At 43.6% G+C, this 23,845-nt stretch overlaps 1 protein-coding gene across 5 annotated transcripts in view; it reads right to left on the bottom strand.

Annotated features, from left to right (window-relative positions):
• rars1 (arginyl-tRNA synthetase 1) overlaps positions 1–16,501 on the bottom strand; it is a 52,069-nt gene extending 35,568 nt beyond the window's left edge. The window contains exons 1-2 of one of the 5 annotated variants that reach the window (XM_063053186.1): positions 16,380–16,501; positions 1,319–1,453 (exon numbers count right to left, since the gene is read on the bottom strand). In XM_063053186.1, coding sequence (XP_062909256.1) covers positions 1,319–1,369 — 51 coding nt within the window. In that variant the 5' untranslated portion in view covers positions 1,370–1,453; positions 16,380–16,501. Of the gene's footprint in view, positions 1–1,318; positions 1,454–11,661; positions 11,716–16,109; positions 16,273–16,327 lie in introns of those variants that run through there. The other 4 variants (XM_063053184.1, XM_063053188.1, XM_063053187.1 and 1 more) reach the window with 4 other exon arrangements.
• Positions 16,502–23,845: the final 7,344 nt, after the last annotated feature.

Raw genomic sequence — 23,845 nt, 5'->3', positions numbered from 1 at the left:
GCCTTTCTGAGACACTGCTCCATGAAGATGTCCTGGGTACTTTGTAGGCTAGTACCCAAGATGGAGCTGACTAGATTTACAACCTTCTGCAGCTTCTTTCGGTCCTGTGCAGTAGCCCCTCCATACCAGACAGTGATGCAACCTGTCAGAATGCTCTCTGCGGTACAATGATGGAAATTTCTGAGTGTATTTGTTGACATGCCAAATCTCTTCAAATTCCTAAAAAAGTATAGCTGCTCTCTTGCCTTCTTTATAACTGCATCGATATGCTGGGACCACATTAGATCCTCAGAGACCCTGGCACCCAGGAACTGGAAACTGCTCACTCTCTTCACTTCCGATTCCTCTATGAGGATTGGTATGTGTTCCTTCGTCTTACTGTTCCTGAAGTCTACAATCACCTCTTTTGTCTTACTGATATTGAGTGCCACGTTATCGCTGCGGCACCACTCCACTAGTTGGCATATCTCACTCCTGTACGCCCTCTCGTCACCACCTGGGATTCTACCAATAGTTGTATCGTCAGCAAATTTATAGATGGTATTTGAGCTATGCCCAGCCACACAGTCAATAATACGTAGAAAGTAGAGCTGTGGGCTAAGCACACACCTCTGAGGTGCGCCAATGTTGATCGTCAGCGAGGAGGAGGTGTTATCACCCATCTGTACAGATTGTGGTCTTCCGATTAGGAAGTCGAGGATCCATTTGCAGAGGGAGGTACAAAGGCCCAGGTTCTGCTCTCAATCAGGATTGTGGGAATGATGGTATTAAATGCTGAGCTATAGTTGATGAACAGCATCCTGATTAGGTGTTCGTGTTGTCCAGGTGTTCTAAAGCTGTGCGGAGAGCCATTGAGATTGCATCTGCCATTGACCTATTATGGCGATAGGCAAATTGCAATGGGTCCAGGTCCTTGCTGAGGCAGGAGTTCAGTCTAGCCATGACCAACCTCTCAAAGCATTTCATCACTGTTGATATGAGTGTCACCGGGTGATAAGTCATTAAGGCAGCCCACAATCTAAGCGTCTTGACAGAAATATTGGATAAAGAAAATAGAGTTAATTAGGATTAGTGTAAATGGCTCCATGAACTCAGCGGACCAGAAGACCTGTTGCCATACTGTATGAATCAATTCCCTGTACTTACAACAGGGAATACCCATGAAAAAGCTGAAGCGTTTCAAAACATTGAAGAAACACTAGGAGGAAAAAGTATTAAGTGTTTACTTATTAGTTAATTCAATTTATTAATTCTTCTTCCACCCCATTAACCTATTTTCTAAACAATTTGCGAAGTTTAATAGTAAAAGGCTACTCACACGCTTGAGAACATTCAGCCGGTATTTGAGCTTGGCATTCTCCTCTAACATTTCACTCAGTCCCAAGGGAATATCAAGCGCCACAGGGTTTTTCAAACTCTCAATTTCAGCAATAAGAGACTTAATGTCTTCCTCCTAGAAAAAAAAGTTAATAAATTAATTACTTCTGAAGAAATAGTTTTCAGTAAACAAAAAAAAACGCCCATATATACCAATGCAAAAACAAGATTAATTGAAAAACAGTTTTAATTTTCACATATTCCTTATATGAATTGTAATGATCCAGAAAACTCTCAATACTTTTGCTGACTAATAATATGGACCAACAATCTCAGGACAGAATAGCCCCACATTATGGAGGGGCTACATTCACATTAAAATATCTACATCTGATTTTCATAACATGAACTGTTTTGTCCCATCAAATCCCATGTTATAAGTGGAGCAGATTCCTGCGGGAAGTATTTCTCTCAACAGTAATGCCCCAGGGGTACATGAACTCTAGGCAAGGGAATTGTGATTGTACGACAGACAGAAGAGTTGTTGTTTTAATGATCTAAAAATGGGTGTTATATTGTTTGATTATATATTAATAGAAGAGACTGTCACGATAATTTACAAGAAATCTGTCAAGTAATGCCTGCAATCACAGAATTATATAGCATGGCCCTTCTTGGTCAGGCTGACCAAATTGTCTATTTCAACCAGCCCCATTTCCCTTCACTTTTTCTATCCCTGTACCAGTCCAAATGCCTTGTAAATGTTTCCACTTCCTCTGGTAGCTTGCTCCACATATTCAACACACCCTGTGTAAAAAAGATTCCTATTAAGCCCCCTTTGAATCTTTCCCCTCTCACCTTAAACCTATGTTCTTTTGTTTTAGACTCCACTACCTTACAAAATAAAAATCTGTTACCATTTACCATATCCATGCCTTTAGGAAGAGCTTCATCCCCTTGCCATCAGATTTTTTTAAATGGGCCATGAATACTACCTTGTAATTCCTCTTTTACACTATTGTTTTCACTGTAATTTACAGTGATTTGTTATGACTACTCTGTACTGCTGCACAAAACAACAAATTTCACGACTTATGTCAGTAACAGTAAACCTGAATCTGACTTTAAGAGTCTCTATAAAGTCAGGCTGTATCCCTCAGGCTCCTATGCTCCAGGAAAAAAAGCCCCAGCCTATCCAGTCCCAGTAAGTTAATAGTATAACTATTAAGAGAAGATATATCCCTGACAATGTCTAATGTAAAGTAGCTTCCTGCTGTAAATTGCCTGTCTGCGATTGTTGTTTCTGGTAAGATGGTGGCACAGTCGGACATAGCAGCCTTTCTGGGTCCAAACAAAGTTTTTATTGTTCATCCTTTGTCTTTTTTATGATCGCAAGGCACTACAGAATATTACAGCAAGTCTACCCCACCAGCGAGCTGCTCGATAGCAATGGAGCTAGACTTCTGCAACATGCTGAAGCCTGCTTCAGCACCCAGGAAAGAAGGCATCAGAGGCAGCAAGCGATCCAACAGACGGAGGAAATGATTGGCTTGGACATTTTTATCGTGATCACAAGACCTTATTGGACATTAGTAATGTAGAATACTGGAAGTCCAATTCACTGGTTCATTCGTGAGACTGATGGAGGGGGGAGCAGCGTGGCCTCAGTTGTAGCGCGGAAGGCCGGGCTCTCCTGCCTCGGTGGTCATCTGTTGCAGCTGCCGGGAAAGGAGATGCTGGAGTTGTCTGTGTGCCACCGGATTCTGTACTAGGTTTTCCCCTTCCATTGGTGCTGCCCTCCAGCGTTTGCTCGGTGGAAGACAACCTGGATTACATTCCTCTGCAGCTGCACCTGCATGAGTTGAGGAACTGCTGTGGGTTTGTTCTGCAGAAACGTGGCTCCAGGACAAAACACACATACATCAGTCTACAGACCATGACACTGAGGGACTTGAGCTAGTTTTTTTTGTAACTGTACGTTCTTCCGCTATAATTGTATGGACTGTATGACCGTTGGTACTGTGTTTTGTACCTTGACCCCAGAGGAACACTTTCATTTGGCTGTATTCACCTGTGTGGTTGAATGATAATTAAACTTGAACTTATTCCTGGCAAACGAGTTCAGTTCTCTGTTTACAATGTTTATTTAGTTAGTTTTTTCCCAATGCATAAATTCCATAAGAACAAGTTTTTATTATGTATCTCAAAATTTTGGTAGTGATTTGTAAATTCCATAAGGGTGAATTTTCATTACACAAATGCCACAACAATGGAGTAGACTGTACTAATAATGGGAGAATGCTAGACAAAGCTGTTTTTGTGACATATGTATAACTGATAAAGGCCAGTGATGTTGTGGGGATGGAACCGGACACTCTCACGGTGGTGTCTGAAAAGAGGATGCTGTCTAAGTTGCATGCCATCTTGGACAATGTCTCCCATCCACTATATAATGTACAGGGTGGGCACAGGAGTACATTCAGCCAGAGACTCATTCCACTGAGATGCAACACAGAGCGTCATAGGAAGTCATTCCTGCCTGTGGCCATCAAACTTTACAACTCCTCCCTTGGAGGGTCAGACACCCTGAGCCAATAGACTGGTCCTGGACTTATTTCATAATTTACTGGCATAATTTACATATTACTATTTAACTATTTATGGTTTTATTACTATTTATTATTTATGGTGCAACTGTAATGAAAACCAATTTCCCCCAGGATCAATAAAGTATGACTATGACTAAACTGCATTTTAACAATCCAATTAAAGGGATTAAAATTTGTGGCATTACATTTACAAAATGGAGACAATTTTTAGGTGAAAGATAAATAGAAGTCATAAACTATTTATTCTGCATAGGTCTATGACCTCTAAAGATTAAATTGGGTTTTTGCCAACTAACTAATAATGTTTAACATTATATGAACATTCATGGGTCATATCCATTTGTTCCTTTGGGTCCCCGGGCCATTACAGAAATCAATATAATGTCTGACACAAGTAGAGAAGTTTCTAACAATTAAAATGCACAGGGCAATTAAATCTTAGCTGCTCCTTTTGGGCCCAGAATCTATTTGGAAGGGTGAGTAACTTTAAGATTATTTTCTTTGGTGGAAATATCACTACAGAACACCAACAGAATTTGGGGCTGGACTTATTTGTATTTTAGGTCAACCCACCAACCGGGAATCTGAACAGAATGTGTAACATAAACACGAGATTTCATCACACATCCATCTTCCAACTGAGTAAAACAAACAGATTACCATATAGTTGCAAGTTATATTATCCATATAATTTATGGTGTAAAGGTTAATGAACAGTAAGTTTTTAATGGTGAATTTTCTCACGGCTTTAATTTCAATGCTCACTAGTAAACACTGAAAACAATCATTCCGCTTCCTCAGAAACATGCACTGCCGGAAGAGATTGAGGTCAAAACAAAGCTCAGTTACAATAGCTGCAGCTTTGCTTGCTGTACGGGATTTCCTTTTAATTATTTTCTGGAGTTCCATCTGACAGAAGTTCCACCAAGAAACATCTGCCCTTTAACAAATTAAAATCATACGCCCAATATATGTTGATCAGGGTCACTTTGAAGTTATTTTAATTTCTTTTCCAATGCTTTGCTAATATTCTGTGGTTAAATTAATCTCTCAGCAGCTTGGCCAACATTTAACCTTATCAATGAGCATACCATTTAGTTATAATCCTATTACTCTTTGGGGTACTTCATTACCTGAAAATTTGACTAAAACTTCCCTAATTATAAATCAAATGTGAATCACTGGCTACTACATTTTTAAGAATCAAGGGTCACCCTATCTATAAAGATATACAATATGTTATTCAACAAACAGTAAGTGTTTATTTCCTACAAAAAGCTGGAGGAACTGAGCAGGTCAGACAGCGTCTATAGAAAGAAATAAGCAGTCGGTGTTTCGGGCTAAGACCCTTCATCAGTACTGGAAAGGAAGGGGGAAGAAGCCAGAGTAAGAAGGTTGGGGGGAGTGGTGTGTGAGGAGGGGGATGAAATGAGAAGCTGGGAGGCAATAAGTGAAAAAGTTAAAGAGCTGAAGAAGGAATCTGATAGGAGAGGGTAGACCATGAGAGAAAGGGAAGGGAGAGTTGATAGGAAGGTGAGGAGAAAAGAGATAAGATGGGATCCAGATTGGAGAATGTAAGAAGAGGGAAGAGGAATGAGGAAAATAGCCAGAAGTTTGTGAAATTGATGTTTATCCCATCAGGTTGGAAACTCTCAGCTATCTTGACTATACTTCTGCCCACCCTATCACCTGTAAAAATGCCATTTCCTTCTCACAGTTCCTTCATCTCTGCCGTATCTGTTCCCAGAATAAGGCTTTCCTTTCTGGAAAATCAGATGTGCTCTTCCTCTTTTTCAAAGAATGGGGTTTTCCTTGCTTCATCATTAATGCTGCAGTCACCTGCAGTTCTATAAGACCATAACACACAAGCACAAATTTAGGCCATTCAGCCCATTGAGTCTGCTTTACCAGTCCATCATGGCTGATTTACGATCTCTCTCAATCCCATTCAAAGTAAGCTTTATTATCAAAGTACATATATGTTACCATATGCAACCTGAGATTCATTTCCTTGTGGGCATACTCAATAAATCTACAGAATAATAACCATAACAAAATCAATGAAAGACCACCCAACTAGGGTGTTCAACCAGAGTGCATTGGACAACAATCCGTGCTAATACAAAGAAGAAATAATAGCAATAATAAATAAGTTAGCAATAAATATCAAAACCATGAGATGAAGATTCCTTGAAAGTGAGTCCATTAGTTATGGGAACATTTCAATGACGGAGTAAGTGAAGTTCAGTAAGGTTATCCCCTTTGGTTCAACAGCCTATAATTGAGGGGTAATAACTTGTTCCTAAACCTGGTTGTGTGAGTTCTGAGGCTCCCGTATTTTCTTCCTGATAGCAGTAGTCAGAAGAGAGCATGTCTTTGGTGGTGAAGGACCTTGATGATGGATGCTGCTTTCCTGCTACAGTGTTTCAGGTGGATTTGCTCAATGGTTGGGAGGACTTTACCCATGATAGACTGGGCCATATCCACTACTTTTTGTAGGATTTCTCCCACCTTCTCCCTGTAACCTTTGACACCGTGACTCATCATTCAAACTCCACTTTAAATATACTCAATGACTTGTCCTCCACAGCAGTATGTGGCAATGAATTCAAGATTCACTACCCTCAGGCTAAAAGAATTCCTCCTCATTTCTTTCTAAATGGACGACCCTCTATTCTGAATCAGTGCTGTCACCTAGACTATAAGAAACATCCTCTCTACATCCACTTTCTGGGCCTTTCAATATTTGATAGGTTTCAATGAAATCAACCCCTCCATTCTACTGAACTCCAGTGAGTACAGGCCCAGAGACATCAAATGCACCCCATATATTAACGCTTTCATTCCCAGAATCATTCTCCTGTACCTCCTCTGGACCCTCTCCAATGCCAGCTTCTCTTTTCTCAGCAAAAAGGTGAGCATACAACAAAGCAAAAATTAGTGGAAGACAGAGGATAGGGAAGCTTTTAAAATCCTACAGAGAGCAACTAAAAGAATCATTCGGAGGGAAGGTGAAATATGAAAGCAAACTAGCAAACAATATCAAAGTGGACAGTGAGAGATCTTTCAAGTATGTAAAAAAATAAGAGAGAGATGAGAGTGGATTTGGATTGCTAGAAAATGAGGCCGGAGAAAGACTACGGGGAGAAAAGGAGATAGCAGATGAACTACATGAGTATTTTGCATCAGTCTTCACTGTGGAAGACACAAGCAGTGTGCCAGATGTTTAAGGGTGTGAGGGAAGAAAAGTGAGTGCAGTTACTATTTCAAGGGAGAAGGTGAAGGACATAAAGGTACATAAGTCATCTGGGCCAGATGAACCGCACCCTAGGATTAGTGGATTAATGCACCTGTGCGTTCACCTCCTCTTTCAACTCAAATCAGGGCCCCACGCTGTCCTTCCAGGTGAGGCAACAATTCACCTGCCATTCTGGGATCGTCTACTGTATCCAATGCGACCTCCTCTACATTGATGATCACTTTGTTGAGCTCTTTCACTCCATTTACATCAGGCAGGATTTCCCGGCAGCCAACCATATTAATTCCAATCACCATTCCCAGACCAACATTTCATTCCATGGCCTCCTCCACTGCCACAATGCCACTCTCAGGCTGGAGGAGCAACATCTCATATTCCATCGGGCAGTCCAACCGAAGGCATGGACATCCAATTTCTCTAACCCAGTAATGTTTCCCCATTCCATCAACTTCCATTCTCCACTCTGGCTCCCCTTTTACTCTCTTCTCCTCACCCATCTATCACCTCCCCTTTCGCCCATGGTTCTCTCCTCTCCTATCAAATTCCTTCTTCTCCAGCCCTCTACCTTTTCCACCTCTCACCTCCTAGCTTCTGACTTCATCCCCCTTCCCCACCTACCTGGCTTCATCTATAACTTTCTAGTTTTTACTCCTTCCCCTCCCCACTTTTTATTCTGGCTTCGTGGTCCCAAACGTCAACTGTTAATACCTTTCCACTGATGCTGCCTGACCTGCTGGGTTCCCCCAGCATTCTGTATCCGCAGAATCCCTTGTGTTGGTGTTTCTTTCCTTCCCTTGAAATGATTTGATTATGGACAATGACACATACGAGGGGTGATTGATACGTGTGTGGCCTAAGGCAGAAGGAGATGAGTTAAGTCTGATTTATACTTGTGCGTCAACTCGACGCCGTAGCCTACGCAAGTGACCTACGCGCGTTGTGAGCATTTTATACTTGTGCATTGGTGTGTCTGTGCCGCTCTGCAATACGGGCATGTCGTGCATGTGCACATACCTGCCCACGTAAGGCTTCATTGTCATGGTAGTCTTTCCTGGGGTAAACAAGTTTAAAGCAAGCGCTTGTTTTCGTAAAAGCGAAATGTGTCCTCCATAATTTCGAGGTCTGTAAAGCTTTTTGGAAAGCATTGCAGCCAGAGTTCCTTCCCTGCCCTTCAGTCGGCCAATGGGAAGCTATTGCAGTGCAGGAGGAAATGTGATGCTACCAAGTGGACCAATCACAGTTGTTGTGGTCTGCATTGCCGCGATGCGCAGTTACATTTGACGCACAAGTATAAATCAGCCTTTATACAGCTCTCATTACATGCACGTGCAGTTCAACACTTTGAGTGATTATGCATAAAAGATTGAAGTTAATAACTCATCTCCTTCTACCTTAGGCCATGAACTTACCAATCACTCCTGATGAGTTATTAACCTCAAACTTTCTGCATAATCACTTAGAGTTGACTTGCATGTGATGTAACGAGAGCTGTATAACTCATGTCCTTCTACCATAGGCCATGAACTTATCAATCACCCCTGCTGTGGACACTTTCTGGAGGTCCAAGATCCGTATGCTCCACAACCGCGGGACTAAGTGTGTAAATGTAGGAGGGGACTATGTTGAAAAATAAATGTGCTGGGTTTTCTAAAATTGACTCCTTCTACCTTAGCCATGAACTTATCAATCACCCCATGTAACTATTTCTACAAATCAGTACGATAACGTTTTTATTATCCCCCATTTTATTTAAAAATATATATACACATATATAAAATATTTTTCACTAAGAGATCCAATCAAATCTCCAGTATTTTGTGTTTTATTTTCATTCCAAGATCAGCTCTGGATCACTTATTCACACCATTCCTAAATCTACCAATTTTCACTGCTGCCAACGTTGTCCAATTCAATTCTCCTCAGTTGCCAAAACTCTCATCTATCCCTGCATTTTCCAGAATACTTGCATTCAGCCCTCTGGAGTGACCCTGAACTTCCAGCTGACTGCTACTTTAGTTCAGCCAGCTAGCTACTATTTAATCACAACCTTTTCAAATAAGGTTAGATCGTAACTTCAGTGAACTCTTCTTACAATGATTTCATTAATTCATTCAAACATTACTTCTGTAGTTTATGAAACCCATGATTTTTGTCAGCTCCTAGGCCACGCAGTCCACTCTGGTTCCAGTGATTGTCTGAAAAGGCCATCTCCCCTCTATTCTTTCAGTGCAGCAGAAGGATCTCATTTTGAAATGTTTGAATGGCTCCCTGAATTATTACAAGCACCCACAAAGGAACCTTGAAGGACAATAACATTTTTTATGTTTGGAACACTACAGTCTTTTGGAAGCAATATCAAATTCTCCAACTGTAGGTAACTCACCTTCTTTCTGTCTGCATCAGAACTGGCCTTGTGTGTCTAACATTTCTCCCCCTGTAATGTTTCTCAAGTCTACCAGGCACAGGCACAGCCTTAAGACTGATTTATACTTGTGTGTAGGGCCTACGCTGTTGTGAGCATTTATACTTGTGCGCTGGTATCTCTGCATCGCTCTGCAATTCACCGCCAAAACGCTAGTTGGCGGTGGGGTTTCTATGCCACTGTGTTGAGTTTCTTCCTGTACTTCAACCAATGGCGATTGAAACTGAGCGCATCATGTTGGAGTTGGAGCTAACAAATGTTAAACAAGAGTTTCTTCTCTCTCAATTCTGAAATGACGGAGAAGAAGCAGCAATCGGAAATGTGTAGGAGGAAATGCGATGCTACCAAGCGGACCAATCACAGTTGTTACGGTCTGCATCGCTGCGACGCGTAGTTACATTTTGGGAGAGGTGTGCATTAGGCTACAGCGTAGGGTTTGGCGTAGAGTACAGCGTAGGGTACGCGGCTAAACCATACCTACGGAGTACATTTGACACAGAAGTATAAATTGCACTTCACTGTTAACACTACCAAGGCAAAAAAAAGTTTAATTTGTTTTTAACTGATATTAGAACTGCCTCATTAATCTAATTGGTCTCCTTTGTTCCATTTATCCCTCTACCACTTTCTCAGCTACTGAAAACTACTTTGTTTTTCTCTCCATTGCAGTTCGAACAGTCAGATCTGGAACTTAAACTTTCAAGATTTCTCTTTTCACAGATGCTGCCTGCTTTGCTGAGCATTTTCAATTTTTAATCCCTTATTTGTGACCTCAAGAATTTACTGTTCCAACACCTTGCCTTCTCTGTAAGCTTGGCTTCATTCAAAAATGTGTTCGCTCAGACCAGGTCTGTTCAACCCTTGTGTAACAGGCAAAACGCTGGAGGAGCTCAGCAGGTCACAGGCAGTATAGATGGAAAAGAGTAAACAATTTGACATTTCAGCCTGAGACCTTTCTTCAGGACTGAGGTGGCGGGGGAGACATGCCTGAATTAAAAGGTGGGAGGAGGGGAAAAGAGGCTTACTGGAAGGTGACAGGTGAACCCAGGTGGGTGGGAAAGGCCAAGAGCTGGAGAAGAAAGAATCTGATTGAAGAGGAGAGTGGACAGTAGGAGAAAGAGCAGGAGGAGGGGCCCTGGGGTGAGAAGTAAAAGGTCAGAGTGGGGAATAGAGGGGTGGGGGGTGGAAATTGTTCACCAGAAAGAGAAATCAATATTCATGCCTTCAGATTGGAGGGTACCCAGACAGAAAACAAGGTGTTGCTCCAACACATTATCCTCAGCAACTTCTGCCTTCTCCAAAGGGACCCTACCACTAAACATATCTTTACCTTCCCCCCAACCTCGTATTCCACAGGTATCACTTCCCAGAGGGTGGCCTCATCTTGGCACGAGGAAGCCATAGATATTGGCACGTTAGAACGGGAATGGGAACCGGAATTAAAATGCTTGGCTGCCACTAAGTCCCATTTGTGACAGATGGTGCGAAGGTGCTCAACGAAGCAATCCCCAAATTTCCAACGAGTCTCATCATTGTAGAGGAGGCTACACCACACACAACAGACAACCCCAGCAGGTTTGCAGGTAAAGTGTTCACTCACCTGGACGGACTGTTTGCGGCCCTGAATGGAAGTGGGGGAGGTGTATAGGCAGGTGTAGCACCCGGGCTGCTTGCAGGGAGGGAGATTAGTGGGGAGGAACAAATGGACAAAGGGATCCTGGAGGGAGATCCCTGCGGAAAGCAGCGTGGGGGGGGGGGGAGGGAGGTAGGGTCCCTTTGGAGAAGGCGGAGTTGCGGAGGATGATGTGTTGGATGCAGAGGCTGATGGGATGGTAGGTAAGGACATGAGGGTCTGTGTCACTATTACAATGGCAGGAAGATTGGGTGAGCGGCGATGTATGGGAAATGGAGGAGATGCAGGTGAGGGCAGCATCAATAATAGAGGGAGGGGAAACCTCTTCCTTGGAAGCACAGCGGATGCTAATATTGTGAGGCCAATGTACAGGTTTGTTTAACTGCTACCAAGGCCCTAAACGCTGGAATTTTCTACTCACATGTCTCTCCTTTCAGATGACCTGTTCTGGGCCCGGCACATTGTAGAAGACTGCAAAGAATACAAAGGGATATAGAACAGATAAGGGTGGAGAAAGGGCAGATGGACTTTAACTCTGCCAAATGTGAAGTGTCACACCTTGGTTGGTCAAATGCAGAGTCAGCACACTGTAAAGGAGGAAAAAGATCCTTAATAGTGCCGATAAGCAGAGAGATGGTGGGGGCCAAGTTCATAGTTCTCTGAAAGTGGCTACAAAAGTTGACAGGGTGGTTTAGAAAGTATATGACATGCTTTATCTTTATTAGTAAAGCCACTGAGTTCAAAAGTCAGGAATTTATGTTGCAGCTTTATAAAACTCTAGTTAGGCTTCATCTGAAGTATTGCATACAGCTCTGGTCACCCTATTATAGGGAAGAGGGTGCCAACAGGCTATTGCCTGGATTAGAGGGCGTGAGCTAAAATGAGAGGTTGGATGAACTTTGGTTGATTTCTCTGGGGTGGCAGAGGCTAACGGGGAAGGATCTGTTAGAAGTTTATAAGATTATGAGAGGTATATGAGGGATGATTGATAGGTTCGTGGCCTAAGGTAGAAGGAGTCGATTTTAGAAAACCTAGCACATTTATTTTTCAACATACAGGTTTCCCCTGCCATCCGAAAGTACAACGTTCCTATGAAACGGTTCGTAAGCCAAAATGTCGTAAAGCGAAGAAGCAATTACCATTTATTTATATGGGATTTTGTGAGCGTTCGCAGACCCAAAAATAACCTACCAAATCATGCCAAATAACACATAAAACTAAAATAACAGTAACATATAGTAAAAGCAGGAATGATATGATAAATACACAGCCTATATAAAGTAGAAATACTTCTCTACAACGATTGCCTGCACAGATCTCTGTAGCGAAAATCTCACACAAGCGTTGTTGGCATAAACGTGCTCTCCAGTAACCTTTAAACTATGAAGCTGCCAAATCTACCAAATAACACGTAAAAATACACAGCCTATATAAAGTAGAAATAATGTATGTACAGTGTAGTATCACTTACCAGAATTGGGAAAACAGCGCCGAGCACACTGATGATGGTGTGATAGACTGAGTCGTCGCAGGTTGGGTGGTGCAGTGGCCCCCACCCTCCAGGCCACCGACCCGATACATTATCATGAAGAACGCAGTGACAGCCGGGAGGCACCCAGCATATCTTTAAGAAAAAAGCCGAAATAAACATGCTAATTAATTAGGTGCTGCCCGGCATGTAACTGTCGGCCCAGATCAGTGCCGATCGCATCGCCTCTGTTCTGGGCCGACAATTACATGTCGGCGGCACCTAATTAATTAGCATGTTTATTTCGGCTTTTTTCTTTAAGATGTGCTGTGTGCCTCCTGGCTACCGCTGCGTTCTTCGCGAATTGGTACAGTATCTGTCCGGGGCCCGGGTGTTGGGGTGGTGGGACACAGTGGTGTCATCTCGTCGATCAGGGCAGGCAGCTCATCTTCTCCTATGGCTTCCCGCCTCGATGACGAAGGTCGAGGTTCGTGGTCTGCTGTGGCTGATGTGGAAGGCTTGCTTGACTGCTGAGCTTCGCGCATTTTTCTATTATACAGTTGTTTGTAAGCACTCAAACCATCCTGAAAATATCCCCTAAACCTACGTACCCTTTCAAAATTAAAGTTGTACTTTATCACTGCAGCGAAAATCTCACGCAGTTGCTTCACTTTCTGCATTTGGTTGCATTCGGTTTCGATTGTTATCCTTTCCTCTTCCAATTACATCAGCTCTTCATCTATCAGTTCATGATCATGGGATGCCAAAACCTCCTCAACATCAACTTTGTCAACTTCCACAAGCCAAACTCACTTTGTCCTTGCTTCGTTCACCACGATCAAAACGCTTAATTATGTCTAGTTTTACCCTAAGTGTAACACCCTTACTCTTTCAGGCTTTTCCGACACCTTAGAACTCATCTTGCTAACGGCTGCTCAATGCAACGTGTTTCAGCAATGCCGTTCCGAATCCGGGGGAGAGCGGCTGCTCGGGGCGCACGCTGCCTTTAATCGCACGCTGATTTTTTTCGCGCGCTGCCTTTCTTCGTAACAGTGAAAACACCTTCTGAAAGTGAAAACAGGGTACTAATGTAGGTCTTTCGTAACAGTGAGGTTTCGTAAAGCGAACGTTCAAAAAGTGGGGGACACCTGTAGTCCCCTCCTAAACGTACACACTTAGTCCAGGGGTCGTGGAGCATACGGATCCCTTCTTTGTAGAAGTGGTCCACAGCAGGGTGATTGATAAGTTTGTGGCCTATGGTAGGAGATGAGTTACTGACTTCAAACTTTCTGCATTATCACTCAATGAGCTGAACTGCACATGCATGAAACGAAAGCGCCTTGGACCTCCAGGTGGTCCACAGCAGGGGTGATTGATAAGTTCGTGGCCTGAGGTAGAAGGAGATGAGTTATACAGCTCTCGTTACATGCACGTGCAGGTCAACTCTGAGTGAAAATGCAGAAAGTTTGAAGTTAATTACATCTCCTTCTACCTTAGGCCACAAACTTATCTATCACCCCTGCTGTGGACCACCTCTGGAGGTCCAAGATGCCAACTTCTACAAAGCAGGGATCCGTATGCTCCATGACTGCTGGACTAAGTGTGTAAATGTAGGAAAAATAAATGTGCTACATTTTCTAAAATTGATGCCTTCTACCTTAGGCCACAAACTTATCAATCACCACTTGTAGACAGACAGAAAATATCTGAGGGTTGAAATATCTAATACTAGAGGTCATGCATTTAAACTGAGAGGGGGTAATTTCTAAGGAGATGTGAGGGACAAGTTTCAAACACAGAGTGGTGGGTGCCTGGAATGTCCTGCCTGGGGTGGTGATAGGGGCAGAAGCATTAGAGAGTTGAGATGTTTAGATAGGCACATGAATGTGTGAAAAATGAAAAGGATATGGGAATTGTGTAGGCAGGAGAAATTAGTACAATTAGCCATTTGATTATTAATTTAATTGGTTCAGCACAACATCGTGAGCCAGAAGGACTTCCTGTACGGTACTATACTGGTTGATGTTCTATGATGCAATCATGAGGAAGACCATAAGACACAGGAGCAGAATTAGACCATTTGACCCATCAGTCTGATGTTAATCACGGATAATTTATTATCTTTCTTAACCCAATTCTCCTGTCCTCTCCCCATAATCCTTGTGGCCCTTTCTAATCAAGAATCTATCTGCTTTAAATATACCCAACGCCTTGGCCTCTGGAGCTGTCTGTGGCAATGAATTCCAAATTCACCACCCTGAAGCTAAAGAAATGCCTCACCTCCGTTCTAAAGGCATGTTCTTGTATTCTGAGGCTGTGCTGTCTTCTCCCCCACTATTGGAAACATCCCCTCTATTTAGTCCACTCTATTCAGGCCTTTCAATATTCAACATCTCTACTTTCTTAGAAGCTTAAGGAGATTTATCATGCTACCAAATACTCCAATTAACTTATGTATCCTCACTGGCTGCAACATGGTCAGGTCCAGTAAATTCCAACGCACAGGAATGCAAAAGGCTGCAGAGCTCTGGATGGAGTCGAGTCCATCACAGTCCCTCCCCACCATTTACAGGAGGTGCTGCCTCAAGAAAGAGACACCTATTTTCAAGGTTCCCCCAACTTACAGGTCAAACCCATTTCTTGCTGCTCCTGTCAGGCAGGTGGCGTGCCTGAAGTCCCACACCACTGGCTTCAGGAACAGCTACTTTCCTATAACTATCAAGTTCTTGAATTTACCCCCTCAGCCCTAACCCTACTTCAGCAATGAAAAACTATGGATCACCACTGGCACTGCTATGAACTTCTGTAGGGTTATTTTAACTGCATGGTATAATTTTATGGATAACCTAAGTCTAATTTATATTCTGTGTTGTCAACACCAATTGTCATGCCGCTGCGGGTTATCCTTCGTACCTGTACTTCATTGCACTTTTGCGCACGACAATAAACTTGGCTTGACTTGAGATGGGCTTGAGCTGTCCCTTACTGCTCGCCGATCTCCACTGGAACTTGCATAAGCAATGCCGGTGTGCTTTTAGTTACTATCAAAGCACTAAAGTCTGAAATATCCTGCTCGAATATTTCTCTTCCATTTAGATGTTCTATAAAACTGAACTAGACATTCTGGGGACACCAGAAGACCGCAGATTCTGGGATCTGAAGCGACAAGCAAGCCGCTGAAATAGCTCAACGAGAGGGAGGGGCGGTTGGGGATGGGAAACAGTCTCATTTATTATCATAGGCACAAGTACACAGGTGCAATGAAGAACTTATTTGCAGCAGCATTACAGACACATAACATCATATAAGCAGCATTCACAAGTAAAAGCATAAATAATCATCGATATTTCGGATCAAAACGCTGCATCACGGCCATCTGATCTCTTGCAATAGGTTCTAACCTGACTCAGACTCGTATTTTTTGGTTAATGCTCCTGCGAACATTTTGGGATGGTTTTTACCCCGGTGATGATGCAACATATCCGGCACTTTTCGCTGCGCTGTGCCCCTGGCGGCCGATCAACCCTGCCATTCCAGCAGCCGGAGGGGCATGGCTTCGGTTAAAACGCCATTAACAGTCCGCGGCTGCACGCTGTCAGTTTCGGCCCCTCTCACTGACCTGCTCCTGCAAGCGAGCCCCGTATTTGCCAACCAGACTCGCCATGTCTCACCGGCTGTCAGCCGCTCGATGCGTTATCCGCTCCCTTCCGCCGCCCGGACACGCGGCCTCAGCGATGACCCACAGCGCCGCCCGTGGATTGGAGGCCTAAACGTCGCCGCAGCGCCACCTGAACCCCCGGAGTCCCGCCCTCTGCCGTCGGGTCTCAGGTAAGACTTGACACATTGTAGAAACTGTTGGTTAAAAACCAGCCTTCAGCCAGCAAACCACTATTTAATCACAACCTTTTCAGATAAAACAAGGTTAAATTATAACTTAAGTAAATACTCCTTTCTGTGGTTCCATTAATTAACTTAATATTTCTTCAGTACGAATAAACTCTTCTCGGGCTTACCGATTTTAACCCACGTTTCGACGACAAACTTGCTATCTTTGGGATAATGCCTGGACACATCTAGTCCAGTGGTTTTTATATTCCTGTATTCCGTCCCTCCGTCCTGACTGGTTAGTCCTCATCAAATTAGGTTTCTTTTTTTTCTTTCTGTCGCTGGGTGGTTCCCTCAGAGCTTTGATAATTAGTCATAGTCATACTTTATTGATCCCGGGGGAAATTGGTTTTCGTTACAGTAGCACCATAAATAATGAATAGTAATAAAACCATAAATAGTTAAATAGTAGTATGTAAATTATGCCAGTAAATTATGAAATAAATCCAGGACCAGGACCAGACTATTGGCTCAGGGCTCTGACCCTCCAAGGGAGGAGTTGTAAAGTTTGATGGCCACAGGCAGGAATGACTTCCTCTGACGCTCTGTGCTGCATCTCGGTGGAATGAGTCTCTGGCTGAATGTACTCCTGTGACCACCCAGTACATTATGTAGTGGATGGGAGACATTGTCCAAGATGGCATGCAACTTAGACAGCATCCTCTTTTCAGACACCACCGTCAGAGAGCCAATTTCCATCCCCACAACATCACTGGCCTTACGGATGAGTTTGTTGATTCTGTTGGTGTCTGCTGCTCCAGCACACAACAGCGAACATGATAGCACTGGCCACCACAGACTCGTAGAACATCCTCAGCATCGTCCGGCAGATGTTAAAGGACCTCAGTCTCCTCAGAAAATGGAGATGGCTCTGACCCTTCTTGTAGACAGCCTCAGTGTTCTTTGACCAGTCCAGTTTATTGTCAATTCGTATCCCCAGGTATTTGTAATCCTCCACCATGTCCACACTGACCCCCTGGATGGAAACAGGGGTCACCGGTTCCTTAGCTCTCCTCAGGTCTACCACCAGCTCCTTAGTCTTTTTCACATTAAGCTGCTGATAATTCTGCTCACACCATGTGACAAAGTTTCCTACCGTAGCCGTGTACTCAGCCTCATCTCCCTTGCTGATGCACCCAACTATGGCAGAGTCATCAGAAAACTTCTGAAGATGACAAGACTCTGTGCAGTAGTTGAAGTCTGAGGTGTAAGTAGTGAAGAGAAAGGAGACAAGACAGTCCCCTGTGGAGCCCCAGTGTCGCTGATCACTCTGTCGGACACACAGTGTTATAAGCACACGTACTGTGGTCTGCCAGTCAGGTAATGAAGAATCCATGATACCAGGGAAGCATCCACCTGCATCACTGTCAGCTTCTCCCCCAGTAGAGCAGGGCGGATGGTGTTGAACGCACTGGAGAAGTCAAAAAACATGACCCTCACAGTGCTTGCTGGCTTGTCCAGGTGGGCGTAGACACGGTTCAGCAGGTAGATGATGGCATCCTCAACTCCTAGTCGGGGCTGGTAGGCAAACTGGAGGGGATCTGACCATAGGCCGGAGCAGCTCCAGAACAAGTTTCTCCAGGGTCTTCATGATGTGGGAGGTCAATGCCACCAGTCTGTAGTCATTGAGGCTGCTAATTAGGGCAGAAGCTGATGGGACAACCTGAATCTGTGCCTGTCAGTTCTGGATGGTCAGCTGGATTGTGATACGAAGGCCTTTCCAGTCACTCATAGCCATGTTAATGTCATCACCCACTTTCTTGGGAGACGGACCCAACAGAGCAATCTTGGGAGCCAAAGCCAAAGTTGCACCAACTTCACCTCCCCTCGTACATCTGAGGTACACAATTTTAATTTCACTGGAGTCAAATTTAGGAGCCATCACACTGGCTTTCACCTAAAGAGGTGCTCGGTTTAGATGAAGGGTTCGGGATGACCAAATATCAGTTGCACCGTCACCGCTGCAAAAGGGAGAGTTGCAGCGGTGAGTACTATCTACTAGATGCATTGCAACAACACGCCAAAGTTCCTAAGGCAGAATCTTCCAGACCCACGACCATTGCCATCTAGAAGGACGAGAAAAGCAGATACCTGGGAACACCACCACTTGGAAATTCCCCCCCCCCCCAAGTTGCTCATCATCCTGACTTAGAAACATATCGCCGTTGCTTCATTGTCACTAGGTCAAAATCATGGAATTCCCTCCCTAACAACATTCTGAGTGTACCTACCTTCAGATATGTCCATACATGGCCTCCTCTACTGCCATGATGAGGCTAAACTCAGGCTGGAGGAGCAACACCTCATATACCGTCTAGGTAGTCTCCTGCCCCTTGGTATGACCATAGAATTCTCCAACTTCTAGTAATTCCCTCCCCCTCCCTTCTTCTATCCCTATGTCTCTCTGCCCCCTCCCCCAGCCGCCTATCACCTCCCTCATGGTTCTGCCTTCTTCTACTACCCATTGTGTTTTCCCCTATTCCTCCTTCACCTTTCCAGCCTATCACCTCCCTGCCTCCCCTCCCCCACCCCTTTATCCTTCCCCTTACTGGTTTTTCACCTGGAACCTACCAGCCTTCTCCTTCCCACCCTCCCCCCACCTTCTTTAAAGGGCCTCTACCCCCTCCCTCTTCAGTCCTGACCAAGGGTTTCGGCCCAAAACGTTGACTGATCGGTTCCACGGATGCTGCCTGACCTGCTGAGTTCCTCCAGCGTGTTGTGAGTATGGTGAGAGGATCATTTTCATGCCTCAGAAATGCTAAAAGTAGGGTTCCACAGAGAATGGTTTTGGGGCCACTGCTGTTTTTAATTTACATTAATGATTCGGGTAAGTACATAACAAATAAACTAATAAAGGTCGCTCATGACACAAAATTAGGAGACGGGCTGATAATATTCAGGCAACAGAATCAATACAGTTAGATCTAAACAAAATTCAGATGTGGGCATATAAATGGCAGATGAAATTTAATATAAGTAAATGTAAAATATTACATGTAGGAAGTAAAAATATTAGATGTAAATTTTCCATCGGGGGTGGTTCTTGAGTTAGAAAGTGCTCTGTATGAGAAGGATTTGGGCAGTCTGATAGGCTAATCACTATCAACATCTAGACAATGCACAGAAGCAATTAGGAAAGTTATAGAATGTTGGGCTATATATACGCGATCTGTGGAGTTCAAGTTAAAAGGCATTCTCCTTAATCTATACAATGTGCTTGTGAGACCACACCTTGAATACCGTGTACAACAAAAACAACAGGAATTCTGCAGATGCTGGAAATTCAAGCAACATACATCAAAGTTGCTGGTGAACGCAGCAGGCCAAGCAGCATCTATAGGAACACCGTGTACAATTTTGGTCTCCGTCGTGCGTGAGGGATGTGAAGGCACTGGACAGAATCCAGAGAAGGGGGACTACTCATTCCAGGTCTATTGGGCATGAGCTACGAAGAAAGATTGGGGGAAAAAATTCAATCTTTTTAGCCTCAATAGATGTAGAATGAAAAGAGACATGACAGACGCGTTCAAAATCATTAAGGATATAAATAAAGTGGATGCCAGCTGCAAAATTAATCCATCATCAAGGAGACGGTGCCATAGGTGGAGACTGGTTAAAGGGAGATTTCAGATTAAGGAAATGCTTCCTGCTCTACACAGCAAGTTGTGGACACATGGAACAAACTACCTAGTTGCGTAGTTGAGAGTTTCAAATCTAAACTCGATAGTTATTTTAACACAACGTGAATAGGAATTTGGCATAATTTGTTGGGCTGAATGACCTGTTCTTGTAAAGAAAAGCTTTCTAATGCACTATGGCCAGTCTACTTCAAGACTCAGCGACGAGGGCTCAGCGCGCTAAACTTAAATATACGAGGTAGCGCGAGAAACCCAATTACTAATACAGTACACAGCACGAAATAAAACTTCAGGGAGCAATTAATAAATAAAACAAGTCAGCTGACAGAGTACCTAGGTCAGGTGTACTTGAGGATTCCGCTAATCCAGAAGATTCATGACAAGACACCCTCTTCCCCCGATGTAGGGCACCGAGGTCTGGGGGCACGGGGGAGGGCATGAGAGCACTATAGTTGGCTCCTGGCGGCCCAGGGCGATCACAATGAAGACTACGAAAGTCTGTTATCATTTCGGGTTCAAAATGTCCTGAAGGAACCAGACAACTCGACCAGCCGAGGATCACCGACAGTGAGTGGAACCTCAGGGGAGCGAATAAGATAAAGTTGAACAGATTCTACATGCAAATTTGCCCCGCCCGGGACCAATGGTCCCATCCAGAGCTGTGGTGAAAATAGGAAAAAGCACTTTAAGACGTCTGGCCAGCGCAACATTGAAGAAATTTCCCACAGCATAGGAGTCAACGAAGGGTCCAAGGGCGTTCTGACGTTCCTCTCGAGACAGTAGGTAAAGTAAACTACTCCGGATTTCGTCGAGCCGAGAGAGAGACTAGGGGCTGTCACGGTTCTTATCCTAACTGGACGGTCCCGGGAGTCTCCCGACAGCTCGAAAGGAGAAACTCGAAAATGACCAACTTTAGCGCACAATACTTCTCTCGTCGTCTCTGCCGCTCAGATGGAGAGTCTGGTTCTGCCTATTTGCGTCGGCTCCTTAGGAGGAGTCAACGACGATTTGGGTGGAGTGAGTCCTTGTTGCAATCTTAAAGAGTTCTGAATCGGAAATGTTTGACGTGGAAATAATTTGACACGGTTTCCGACTTTTTAAACAAGCTTGCTGTAGAGGTTACCAGTATGTGTTGCTGTACTCTTGCCAATGAAAGTTACTTTGCCAGATGTTTGAGGACATTGTAGGTTAGGGCAGGGTTCAGCAGTCAGTTTATAGTTGAGAACAATATTTTTGATTTGCCGTTATTCTCTGTGATTATCTTGGGGAAATTGTCCCTTCTTGCAGAGCGTTTAGCGGCGTTATCTAGTCTGTCTAGTAAGGTCATGAATTCAGCTGTAACAGAGTTCGTATTTGAGAGATCATTAATGAATATGAGATCGCCAGAGTAAGAATCCTGTCAGTTCAATACAATAAGGATGAAAATTCCGAGAGAAAACAGTATTTGAATTCAGGAGGGCGATAAATGATAATGTAGGATCCTGCCACAAATTTTAAACATATGCACCTCAAAATTTTTTTAAAAATTGCGGCCAGACAGTAGAATGTACCTAAAACGCTTTTTGAATACAGTGGTAAGTCTGCCACATCGTCCACCAGACCTTGGTACTGTACACAGAAACCGTCATAGTTGGGGATACAGTTCACATAACTGGCTGTATTCATTTGACTTTTACCAGGCCTATGTTAGGAACATAAAATCAGGGTCTGTAGAGGTAATAAAATCATTTAAAGTAAAGATCTTATTTGAAGGGGTTTTCATATTTGCACGAGCTATCTTAAACAGTGCATTGGAGTGGTGCGACGGGGAAGCAGATTTTAAGTTTAGAGGGTTATTTCTGTTAATGTGTTTTTAATAAGGTCGTTCAATCTGGGGGCCCTTCCAATGACAATGGTCTGAATAGGTTGGACAACATTTACAGAATTGTTGGACGGTGAGGAGGAAGTAGTTGGGGAAGGATCATACATGCCATTGATTGTAAATACAGTAGTCATTCACACAGGTTTGCCCGAGTTCAAAGGAAATTGTTTACAGACAGCATCCCTGAGCCCAGACTGGGTGAAGACAATCGGGTTTGAAAAACGTGGCGCGTTCCCAGAACAGATTAAAATTGTCAAGGAAACCAATGTCCAGCACTCTGCATTTGCGTCTGAAACCAATCATGCAGATCGAGGAGTCTGTTAAAATGACCAGAACTGCGTCCCAGTGTGGGAATTGGTCCGGAGAGTTTTTTAAAAAGCTGCTGGAGGAACTGAGCAGGTCAGCCTGAAAATAACACTAGAAGACACAAAGACAAGATGTTTGCAAAGCGAACTGCTGAGGGAAAGACTGTGGTAACAAATCTGGGTAAGAACGTGATTGAAGTGCAGAGAATAGTAGGTTGAGAAATCAGAGGTTGAGTAGTGAGAGAGGATCTCATAGAAGTCCCCTCAAAGAGAGAAAGAGAAGTTCAAAATGGGTGATTTCATAAATCGCGGAGGCTTTCAGAAGATTTTGGATTTATTTTCATGTGGACAACAGATTATAACAAGAAATAGAAAAGGCAAGTCAAAAGGGAAATGTTTTGATAGTCATGGGAGATTTTAACATGCAGGTCGATTTGGGGAAAATCAGGTGATTGATCTCTACAGAGAGTTTGTTGAATGACTACAAGCTGGTTTTTTAGGGCAGTTTGTCGTTGAGCCTACGAGGGGATCGGCTATACTAGATTGGGTGTTATGTAATGAACCAGTGGTGATTAGGGAGCTTAAGGTAAAAGGGCCATTTGCAGCCAGTGATCACAATATGACTGAGTTCAATTTGAAATTTGATAGGGAGAAAGTAAAGTCTGAGGTAGCAGTATTTCAGTGGAGTAAAGGAAATTGCTGAGCAGCAATGGCGTGAGTTCCTAGGAAAAATGAGGAAGGTGCAGGACGGATGTATTCCAAAAACAAAGAAATACTCATGGCAAAGTAGTACAACTGTGGCTGACAAGGGAAGTCAAAGCTAATGTAAAAGCAAGAGAGGGAATACAACAAAGCAAAAATTAGTGGGAAGATCGAGGACTGTGAAGCTTTTTAAAAACCTACAGAGAGCAACTAAAAGAGTCCTTAAAGTGAAAAGATGAAATATGAAAGCAAGCTTGCAAACAGTATCAAAAGTGGACGGTAAAAGCTTTTCTTAGTATGTTTTTTAATAGAAATGAGAGTGAATAACGGAGAAATAATAACAGCGTCCAAGGAGATGGCCGATGAACTAAATGAGTGTTTTAATAGGTACATTTAATGTCAGAGAAATGTATGCAATATACATCCTGAAATTCTTTTTCTTCCCAAACATCCACGAAAACAGAGTGCCCCAAATAATGAATGTGACAGCTAAATGTTAGAACCCCAAAGTACCCCCCTCCCACACACAAGCAGCAGCAAGGCAATGACCACCCAAGGCAACGAACCCCCCTCCAACAAAAAAACATCGGCACACTCCACCAATCACTCAATTGTGCAGCGAAGCATCAATAAGGACACAGACTTGCAGTACCCCAAAGACTGCTCGTTCATCCAGAATTTAACATACATAAGGCTCTCTTTCCTTAATAAGGGAAAAAGAGGTGCCCCTGTCTCACAGCGAGAGG

The sequence above is a fragment of the Mobula hypostoma genome, chromosome 7 (genome assembly GCF_963921235.1).
Source record: "Mobula hypostoma chromosome 7, sMobHyp1.1, whole genome shotgun sequence".
Lineage (NCBI taxonomy): Eukaryota > Metazoa > Chordata > Chondrichthyes > Myliobatiformes > Myliobatidae > Mobula > Mobula hypostoma.
This window is presented reverse-complemented; position numbering and strand designations above follow the sequence as displayed.